An 11,285-nucleotide genomic window follows, 5' to 3' on the forward strand; every position below is an offset into this window, starting at 1 on the left:
CTGCAAAGTTGAAAATGGACAACTACTTCTACACTTTTGCAAACAAAAAACAAAAAAAACCCCAAAACCCTACATACACATACAGTATCCATGAAGTCATCAGAAGTTCAAGCTCAGTTCAAACAAATATTTAATAGAGAGGGGAAAAGTTCTGAGTAAAAGTGTTCCGTGTGGCTCAGCTTACATGATTCCAATATGTTTTTGTTTTCTTAATTTTATTCAGCTCATGTTAAACCGAAGCCTAGAAATAGCTAAGTCCTGCAACCAGACCTGCCCTGGTACTGATGGCAGTGTCATGATTAATGGAGATTGAACCCACTGGATGGTGATGCCTAGAAGAAGGGAGAAAGCAAAGCTGAAGGAATCACTGTTGCTTTGCTTCTCATAAGCTGCATAGTTGAAGCAGCACCAAATGGTAATATGTCTCAATAGATACAGTAAAGCAAGATGGGGCCATGGATATCAAATGTAGAATTTTCTGCCAATCCATTGGCAAATAGCACTTTAACTCAGTGGTGGAGAAAGGCTGTAGGTGTCAAATTAGCGAGGAGCTTCCTGAATTTTAATGAGGTTAGATATAGAGATCTTTGTGTTTTCTTTCTTTTTTTCTTCTTTCTTTCTTTCTTTCTTTCTTTCTTTCTTTCTTTCTTTCTTTCTTTCTTTCTTTCTTTCTTTCTTTCTATAAACCACATTTTATTCCTACAATTCTTCCATTATCAGTGATATTTAACCACTGATGACTATCACGATTATCATACATATTTCTACAAATAAGGCATTACTTTTCTTCACCATATTTAACAGACAGAAACTGGAGCCATTAGACAAATGACACAGGCCGATTACATGACATGGAGAAAGTTTTGCTTAATTTTGAAATAATTAATGAAGCAACGTAAATGCAATCTTTTAAAATATGACATTTTTTAATTCATAGTCTCAACAAGATTGGTGTTTACTACAGACATTTAGTTGTGGGCGCCCATCCAAGGCTGGAGGCAGGTTTCTATGTCAATATTTTTGCCTTTAAAGTCTGAGGGGAATTAATTACACTGAAACATACTTATAGTTGCTGATCCTACAGACCCAAATCCAGTCCCACTCTGGATAATCCCAGCCAAGATAATTTGCATTGTCTAATAGAGGAGGAACATTTTCTGAGAAGAGCAGGCTAGACATTGCTATAAACGCTTTAGACAGTATTGTCCATTGAAAGAAAATCACATCTAAATGCTCTGGCTTCAGTAATGATAGCCATTGTGGTTGCTGGGGTTGTTTTTACACTAATACCTTGGCGTGTCAGTTTCTAGTATGTATTAATTATGGATTGAAACAGAGCAAAGCATATTCGTAGATGTTTCTCCCATGATTGGCTTCTGCTATTAGCCTCCATTCCCTTTACCTCTTTCTTCGCTCAGAGTTACTATGTTTCCCCCAAAATAAGACCCAATTGGAAAGTAAGCTTTACCATGATTTTTCAGGATGCCCATAATATAAGCCCCACCCCCCAAATAAGCCCCAGTTAAGTCATCAGCTAGACATTGCATTTAGTACCATATTTCCCTGAATATAAGCCCTAACTGGAAAATAAGTCCTAATGTGTCTTTTGGGGAAACACAGTATTTAGAAGTGTTGCAGCTAGACTTGCTTGGGAATTCAAGATCCTATGGCCTTCTGGTGCCTGGAGTAATTCTGTGGAAAAATATTTCCTTCACAGTGATCTTCATTTGCCTCCTGCTCCTTCCTCTTCCTTTTGCTACTATAAGTAATTTTAGCAGCAGAGGAGATCATGATAATCATGATGATTCAATACCTTGTCAAAGGAGACATGCATTCTCTGCATTATTTATTTTATTACATTTTCATCCCACCTTTATTACTTTATAAGTAATTGAAGGCGGCCCGAACATACTTAATATTCCTTCCTCTCCATATCTTCCTCACAACAACAACCTTGTGTGGTGAATTGGGCTGAGAGAGAGAGAGTGACTGGTCCAAAGTCACCCAGCTGGCTTCATACCTAATATCTTTACAAAAAGGAGAGTGTTTCTGATTAAAAATAGGAGAAAAAACATACTCCCATTGGTTAACTATTTTTAGATCTGAGATAAAGTTCCTCATGATTAGCAGTTTTATACTGCTTTAATTTATACTGCTTTAGTTTTCAGGGGATGGGAAAGAATATTCTCCCGGCATCTAAACAAAAAGAAATTTGATAAAATCTGGATTTTTTTCCCTAAAAAAATAAGTTTATACCATATACAGCTAGGTAGCAAAACCCCTTAACATTTTTTAGGGGACTGTTTCCTGACTGCATCGATTCACCAATCATTTACGTTCTGTAGACCTGCATTACTGTACTCATCTCATTACATTTGCTTCTCAACCTTTCATAACATCCTGACATGGTTCAGACAGCAAGTCCGGTAAAATAGAAATGGATGCCTGCATGCTTTGCATGGCCTTTATTGATGATCCTCATTCTGCCTCAGGAGTGAGGCTGGCAAGTAGTGCAGTCCTTACAAATTTAGCAAAGTGATTGGCAGTTTCCTCCTTTTGTTTTTCCTCCTCCTTGTTGGTAGAAAAAGCACCTACCAATCATATTCCTTAATATATGATGATATGGGAACAGTAAGTGGTGTTAGATATAGGTAGTCCTCAACTTATGACCACAATTGAGCCCATGTTTTCTGTTGTTAAGTAAGACATTTGTTAAGTGAGTTTTGCCCCATTTTATGACCTTTCTTGCCTCAGTTGTTAAGTGAATCACTGCAGTTGATAAGTTAGTAACCCGGTTGTTAAGTGAATCTGGCTTCCCCATTGCAAGTCTGAAAGTACCGGTAGTCTTTGACTTACAACCTACACTTAGCAACTGTTTGAAGTTACAGCAGACCCAGTGGTGGGATTCAGCCAGTTTGTACCAGTTCGGCAGAACCGGTAGCTAATTTTTTTTTGCCCAGGCCCAGAATGGACTTCCAGAAGTGGCATCCACACAGAGAACCGGTTATAAACATATTTGAATCCCACCACTGAGCAGACACCCCCCCCCAAATGACATAGTTTCGAAGATCCGATTTCCTTTCCCCATGTGCATTTGGGTGCCCAACAGTCAGCACACATTTACGACTGTTTGCAGCACTCTGTTGTCACAGGACTGCAATTTACAATGTTGCTTAATTCCAATTTCTAGCAAAAACTGCCCCTTAGCTAACAATAGTTTTCCTTTGTTAAGCAGTTGCCACAAAAAAAGATCATAAATTGTGTCAGCTCATGGGGTGACCTGCTTTATGACTGTCCCAACTTATGTGGGGCTCAATTATGGTCCTAACTCAAGGATTTCATGTACTTCTCTCCCACATCCCCTCTCCAGCCCCCAAAACTAGTTAGGGTTCCTTCTGAGCTGCTGGCCCTGCCCACATTCCTGCTGTGGGCTAAGTTGCCTTTTATCTGCCCATTCAGTTCCCTTGACCATGACTCATTGCCCTGCTCCCCAGATCAGACTACATACCATTGCAGCTGGGCTATTTATTCTGAAAGAATATCAAGGCCAGCAGATCATAGACATGAACTAGTGATGTGGAAAGAACCAGGAGTGAGCAACTGGGAACAAGCAAGCTCCATCTTTCATGAGTACAACAATGATGGTTAGGCTAGCAGCAGGAGACCATGGTTGATGGCACCTCAAAGTCTTTGAGTCAGCAAAGTAGTGTTGGAGTAGACAAAACGAAGCACCCTTCAAAATAATGACAACAAACATGGCCACACAAAACCCCTTGTTAGCAGAGGCAAAGAGCACCCAAACAATAATTCCAAGTGGGGAGGATCTACTTGCAGCCAACTAAAGTGGCCAACAGGAAATGGGCACATCCCAGCTTCTGAGCAGAACACCAACCTAATCAACAACGAAGTATCCAAGATCACATTCATGGAAAAAAATTGTCAGGAAGACAGGGGGAAAAAATATCCTACTTTGAAACTAGAATAGCTAGGGAAACTTTAGACTGTTTCAGTTGTGGGCTGGAGTTATGAAGAAGGCAAGAGACCTGTCATATGAAAACAATTATTGGGGCATGTTCATCCTGTGTTTATGTGGATGTGAAGATGAGCTCATAGTTTTTTAGATAATTTTTTTTCTTCGTGCAAGGAATATGCAGCAAAAGAAGCCAAATGTATTAAGTTGTCTTCATCAGATGGCTGCTGAAGATGAAGACACAAAGCCAGAGCAAGATGCAAGGTATTTGAATTCTGACCTGAAGAACTAAATAGCACATCATCCATTCCAAGTACAGTGACCTACTAGACTGGCAACTAATTTTAACATTGAGGATGGGATAACATCTTGCAGTTTTCTTCTTGGTCAAAGAAGATTTACTGAAAGCAGTAATTTAAAATGGACTGAGAAATTTAGCTATTGTGTTGACTTTTGAAAAATGCAGGCTAGTTCTAGAACTGCCAGATACACTTTTCCAAAATGTCCATATACAGAAGTTAATATCTATAGGTTGCTAGTGCCATAGAATTTTCCGTCCCAATTAATTACTTAGGTGATACCCAACTAGGTTGCAGGATATGGACAGTTTTATCTTTCAGGATCTTATTGTTGCCTACCAACCTAGGACTACCAGCACAAATCCAGACAGCCAGCAGATGGCAGCAAAAAGTATTTAAGCTAAATCAGGATATTTTTTCTCTCTACTGTATCTGCATCTGAACAATAACAAACATTGCTCAGCAATGATCTCTTAAAAATGGTGGGATCTGTTCACTAGTGGGATTCAAATATGTGAACCGGTTCTCTGTGTGGATGCCGCTTCCAAAAGTCTATTCTGGGCCTGGGCAACAAAAAATTAGCTACCGGTTCTGCTGAAGTAGTGCGAACTGGCTGAATCCCACTGGATCTGTTGGTATCTGCCCTTGTTTATATAGCAAGAATCTGTGATGGCTTTTTTTTTATTTTTTGCCCAATTAAATCACCATTTTTATGCCAGGGAACAACTCATGAGGGAAGCAATTGTAAAGATACATGTAAGCAGGAAACAGAATTCTTAGAAAATTTAGTACTGTTGGACATAGTTTGGACAACTCCTCCTCCCTCCCCTCCCCTCCCCTTCCCTTCCCTTCCCTTCCCTTCCCACAAGACCAATACACTTCTTTCTCAGAACTACATTGGATGTATCTGACAAAGTGATGACTTCTGATTCAGAAAAGTGTAAATGTATGAATTTTTAAAATGCTACAAGGGTTTTTATGTTTTGTTTTGTTTTGCTTCTAAAGACTAGCACAGCAAACCTCTCTGAAAACTCACTCCTTTAAATCTCTTGATGCCACCTAGCCTGCAGGACAAAGAACACTTCCAAATATGTGCTTTTACCTCAGGCTAGGATTCTTGCTTTTGGGAGTGTATTTATTTCTGACTTGACCCAGTTAATAGAAAACTGCAGCCAAAGGTGGTTTATTTTTCTTATAAATTAGGCAGAAAGGTTTTGTTGTGCTTGTGCAGCCCTTATGAGCAGTCTGACTTCCTACTGGAATTATTCTTGCTTCCTATCATTCTCAGGATCCAGTTTCAAGTCAGCCATATTGACGCAGCTGCAGTGATTTCTTCCCATAACAGAGATTCTGTTTAGAACAAAGATTCTCAAACTTTCATTTCTTAAATCCCACCTATCGTTTTAATAAAGGAGTTTGGGCTGATTATGTTATAATAAACAAACCATTTAACCCAGTGGTTCTCAACCTGTGGGTCGGGACCCCATTTGAGGTCGAAACAACCATTTCATGGGGCTCGCCAAACAACGCAGTCCGCCATTTTTTCTCCCTTTTCCTTAGCTGTGCTACTCCCTTTTATTCTATTGGCTTTTGAAAGCCAATAGAATAGACTCTCTTGAATAGAGTCTAATTCTATTGGCTTTCAAAAGCCAATAGGAATTGTCCAGGCTGTCTCTACCCTGCTGAGCCCGCCAAAAGTCCCATTCTGCAAACGGTGCTGCACCAGTTGAGTAATCCTCGACTTACGACCGGTTGGGGGTTGCGGCATTAAAAAGGTTGAGAACCACTGATTTAACCCAATAAAAAGTTATAGGCCAATCTACACACGGAATCCTAGTACATATAAGAAACAATCTGCATGTCTCTTGTTCCTCCACCTGTCCAATAGAAGAATACAATACACAAGCATCCTACCTTGTGCTATCAGCAGGCATATGCAACAACAATGTAAAATATTAAGGTTTTGTTGTTGCTTTTAAAAGCAATATTTCCTCTACTTTTTTCTCTAATTGCATTTTACACCTTTCACAGCTATCTCTGGTAGCTTGCAAAAGAATCTGAGAGGAGAAGCTGAGCACAGAAATGTAGATTAATTTTTCTTTTAACGGTAAACTAATGCAGTGGAATCCCTTAAAAACCTCAACAGTCTGCATGCCAGTAATCCACTGCTGCATTAAAAAAAATTATACAACTTATGGAAATGGCATAATGGCAGGCCAGTAGCTATAACCATACTAGAAGGTAGCATTGCAGTGGGATTTAGAAGGAGACTAGGTGGGACAGGGGCTTAGTCACTTGCTCACCCACAAATGAGACATATAACAAAATGCTTATAAACATATATATAAGCTTTTATTGGGTTGAGTGGTTGGTTTGTTCTAACATGATCAGCCCAAGCTTCTTTTAATAAAATGATAGATGGGATTTAAGAAATGAAAAGTTGAGAATCTCTGTTCTAAACAATATAGTATGAATAGGAAATCTCTAGAATCTCTGTTATGGGAAGAAATTGCTGCATCTGTGGGATTATGTTTGACTTCAAACTGGGTCCTGAGAGATGGAACGATAGGAAGCAAGAACAATTCTGCTAGCAAAGGGGAGAAATCTGCAAATAGCAAAGGCAATTGTACCTAGGTTTCAAACTGTTTTGTTGGAAATAGAGAAGTGAAAACAATGGTTTGGTGGAAATAAAACTATTATTTATTTATCACGCTGTTATTATTATTTACTTTCATTCGGGCAAATGACAGCTCTCTTGTTTGGAAGCCTGTGGATTTCTGCTGTCTCATCAATCTCAGCTTTAGAATGTAAGTATAGCAGTTGTCACGGAAATGACATAATCATCATAATTACTTACAGGCCTTATTCAAGCCACACAATTTATCTTATAAAGCTCTACGGTTTCTGGACTGTCCCTCCTTCCCAAACTCAACTCATGACACAAATTTCACCTCAAGGAGAGATGCTGAGGTTTAGGAGACCATATCTTCTTCACCTGTTGTAAGACTGTACAAAATATGCAGCGATTGGCCTTATTGTTTTGATCAACTGGGTTATGATTTTTGTGATGTGCTGTTATTGGTTCTATTGTTGTATTGTGAATCCCCTTAGTCTTTCACAGCAGGGTGGGTATAAACATTTAGAAGCAATTCATAAGTTCCCAGTGCTATATAGATTCAAAGCTACCACAATACTACTGACTGGAGAGCAGGCTTACATTTGCTTTGCTTACTGACCATTACATTAACTGACACCTTTATCCCCGGTGTAATAGCACTTTCTAGTAGTGTACATCACCATAGAAAGGACAAAATATTTCTTTCTGTGTCCCCTGGCATTAGTCTTCTGGGGAGGTGGGGTAGTTGGCAACGAACACGGGCCCGTAGGTCACCCGAGGAAAAAGGAGGTGAGAAACATTTAATGCTTTTGGCAGTAAAACCCAGAGGCCCGTTCTCCACCTTGGGTGGAGTCGTTTTTGCCCTCCTAAGCAGCAACACCCACAACAAACCTCACCCCCTTCCTTCCCCCTCCCACCCCACTTGGGGCGAGGCTAAGCCAGTGTTTAAAGCCTGCCAATGGGCAATCACTCTTAATACCTTCCCCGTTCGGGGAATGTCAATAGTGCTTTCCTGGACTCCGCCTGTTGTATCTAGAGGAAGGCGTGTTCGCATTGTCTTCCCCGCTTGCCCCAGGAAACATGATATCACACTTGAACAAAAGCGGGAAAGCTGTCAGATCTATTGAGATGGGTGTGACCTCCCTACACACCTAAAGCAGGCAAGGCCAGCGGGTCAGCAGCTCTTTAGTGTGCGAGAATAAATATGCGTCTCCTGACTTGCCAAGAGGATTTTAGTCCTGCAGAATTAGAATCCAGGACAGGGGTTACCGTAAGAAAGACAGGTAGTCCTCAGTTTACAATATTTCCTTTAGTGATTGTTCAAAAGCACTGAAAAAAGCAACTTCTGACCATTTTTCACACATAAGACCATCGCAGCATCTCCACAGTCATGTGTTCAAAATTCAAATGTTTAGCAACTGGTTCATATTTATGATGGTTGCAGTGTTCCTTGGGTCATGAGATCACTTTTTGTGACCTTCTGACAAGCAAAGCCAATGGGGAAGCCAGTTTCACTTCACAGCTGTGTTACAAACTTAATAACTGCAGTGATTCACTTAACAACTGCGGTAAGAAAGGTAGTAAAATGGGGCTGAACTCACTTAACAAATGTCTCATTTAGCAACATAAATTTTGGGCTCAATTGTGGTTGTAAATCCACAATATCTACCTGTAAGACAAGTGGATAATGGACTAGCAAAGACAGGATTTCTTTTTTCATTTAATAACATAGTACAAGATGAATGTTCAATGTAGAAAAATAATTTTACATGTCTTCATCCTTCTTTTAAAGAAATCAGAATGGCATGATATTTTACATCCTTCCCCCTTCCTCCCCTTCTCCCTAATTTTGGAAAATAAAGAAAGTTGAGGATAAACAGTAATTTGTTCAAAGTCATAGATTTTTCACAGGACTTACATCTCTCTCTCCCTAAATTCCAGCACTTTGTGTTCTATATACAAATTCTCAAAACTGTATTCCCTTTCTTTTGTACTTGTCTCTATTTATAAATATAATGGAATATACAGTAAAGATTGAATGCTATTTTCTGCTGATTGATGGCAAGCCCTCCTTAAAAATATTCAGTTATGTTTTTATAATTAAAACTAACAAAGTAATCTATGGTCTCTATTTCTTTTTCTCAGTGTAGATTAACAACTAACCAGGAATTGTTTTAGCTTATAGAAAGGACAGAGCTCTTTAGATACTACTAGCTTTCCCTTCCCCTCTGCTAAACCATCTGCTACAATTTAAAGATGGTCAAGAAAATGCGGCATGCTTAAGCCTACAGGTATTCATGGAATTAAAGTAATTAATTTTGTCTTGTGCAGAGAATGGCACACACAGTAAAAAAAAAAAGAACCATAATATTGGAATATAACATAAAGGTAATCAATATTTGCTGTCTGAACGACTGAATCATGTTTTAATTTCCCCAGATATAGACTGTTTAGTACTTTATTTATTTAATTTATACTCCACTTTTTTTCAAGGGCTCCTAAGGGTTAAAATATTTCCAGAACAAATCCTAGAGTGAACTTAATTATAGACCCCAACAACTTGTAACAGTTTTTGCACTTCCTTTCTAAGAATTTTTGAACCAAAACATTAAAAAAATATAGGTGCTTTTTAAAAAACAAACTAACCAGTGTGTAAATAGTACCGAAATGTTATACCTAAGATTTTGTGATACTTTGGACAAAGTGCTTTCTACTTTTTTTTTCATTTCATCTTTACAAACACCTTGAAAAATAGGTCCTTATTATTCTAATAGTATAAATGGAGGTGTAATGAAGAAACTGTCCAAAGACCTGAAGAATTTGAATCCATTGTCACCAGCATAGTAGATGTTTGTATTTATTTGTTTAACTATGTTCTTTTTTCCCCTTCAATTTCTACCTTTTTTTGTTGCAACATTACTTTTTTTTTAAAGGAAAATAAAAGCAGGTTGGCCAGAGATAAGCTATTGAATGAACAATACTTGGGATATAGCCATTAATTAAAGGCGGGAGAAGAAGAAAAATAAAACTTTTTCAAAACATGTGAATTTCACAATTAAAATGGGAAATGACTCTAATTTGAGTTTAGTATGTTAGCATTAATTCTAATTCTAAGGAATGTTATATAGCTGCTGGCCAACATGTAAACAAAGGAAACTAAGGTTGTCATTAAGCATTACTATGGAAGCATTCCCAGTAATGCATACTTGTGCAAGACTTGGTTTCCACAAAACTAAAGTACTGATGTGGTAATCAAAAGAGAGACAGCATCAAACCACTAATAGCACAACTGTTTAAATTGTGCCCAGAAACAAGTGCAAACATTCCACATATTTGTCAGACAATTATTTGGTACAACGAATCTTACTAAAAGTAAATCTAAGCATCCGACTTGTACATTTATCTGCAACGATCTCCTTTTAAATTGCTTACGATGTGCCAATTATCAAAGAACAGCACGGCTAGCGAGGAATATGCTTTATCGTAACATATCAAGCTAAGGAAATAGAGAATTAGAGAACAGCAGTTATGCAAGGATTTTGAGATCTTCACTACGAAGTTACAAAGAACTAAAAAAACCCAAAACCACTCTTACCTGAAAGCATAAAGCTGAATTCACAGAAAAGAAGAAATGCTAAAAATGTCCACGCTTTTCCAAGTATATCCATCCAGTTTATACTTTAGTTCATGAAATACCAGAGGTCCTTTCAGTGGGACAAGCCTCAGTCTTTGCCCTTTCTTTGCATCGCACGGCAAACTAGCCTTCCAGGGAGCAACAGATTCACTGAAATACTGGGGTGGACTAGAGCAAGCGCTTAGCTGTCTCAGCAATGGGAGTTTTAAGTTCCTTTTTCCTGTTTCCTCTTGTAGATTAGGATGGGAAAAGCAGGATCTTAAAGTCATTCTTCATCAGCAGGATTTGTGAGATTGTCTGAGCCCCGTCTACTACATCTAAAAAACTTTGCTGTTCCTATAGGGGGGAGGGAGGGGGGAGGGAATGGGCCATAAGCTCTCCCTCCCCAGGTCATGGCCAGTGCTGTCAGAAACAATAGAACATCCTCCAGGAGGGAGAATTATGAAAATAACAAACCCCCTCCACCTAGACATGGTATGTGAAAATGTGCTACTCCACCTCCTCTTCCATCTCACCATCTGCTAATTACTGCCAGAGTTCCTGTTTAGAATACAAGTTTTTGAATTCTTGATTTACCTGTAAGTACATAGCTAATCCTTGAACTTTCAGGAACACCCCCTCCCCTCCCCCCCATTCTACATCATCCTTCTTCAGGGGATGGAATCACCCTGGCCAAATTCTGTAGAGAGTGAGAATCTACATTTCTCAACAGCTCCATCCGTCTCCTTGGATTAGGGATGCAAGGAGTTTAGAAACACTTAGGAG

General features: G+C 39.0%; 1 protein-coding gene across 2 annotated transcripts in view; it reads right to left on the reverse strand.

Annotated features, from left to right (window-relative positions):
• The window catches only part of TEK (TEK receptor tyrosine kinase), a 57,046-nt gene extending 46,082 nt beyond the window's left edge, over window positions 1–10,964 (reverse strand). The window contains exon 1 of one of the 2 annotated variants that reach the window (XM_039347818.1): window positions 10,482–10,964. In XM_039347818.1, the coding sequence (XP_039203752.1) occupies window positions 10,482–10,554 (73 nt within the window). In that variant the 5' untranslated portion in view covers window positions 10,555–10,964. The remainder of the gene's footprint in view (window positions 1–10,481) is intronic. The other variant, XM_039347817.1, reaches the window with a different exon arrangement.
• Between the last annotated feature and the right edge of the window lie 321 nt (window positions 10,965–11,285).

Source organism: Crotalus tigris, unplaced genomic scaffold (assembly GCF_016545835.1).
Source record: "Crotalus tigris isolate CLP2741 ecotype Arizona unplaced genomic scaffold, ASM1654583v1 scf7180000018101.4720394464:4744507, whole genome shotgun sequence".
Lineage (NCBI taxonomy): Eukaryota > Metazoa > Chordata > Lepidosauria > Squamata > Viperidae > Crotalus > Crotalus tigris.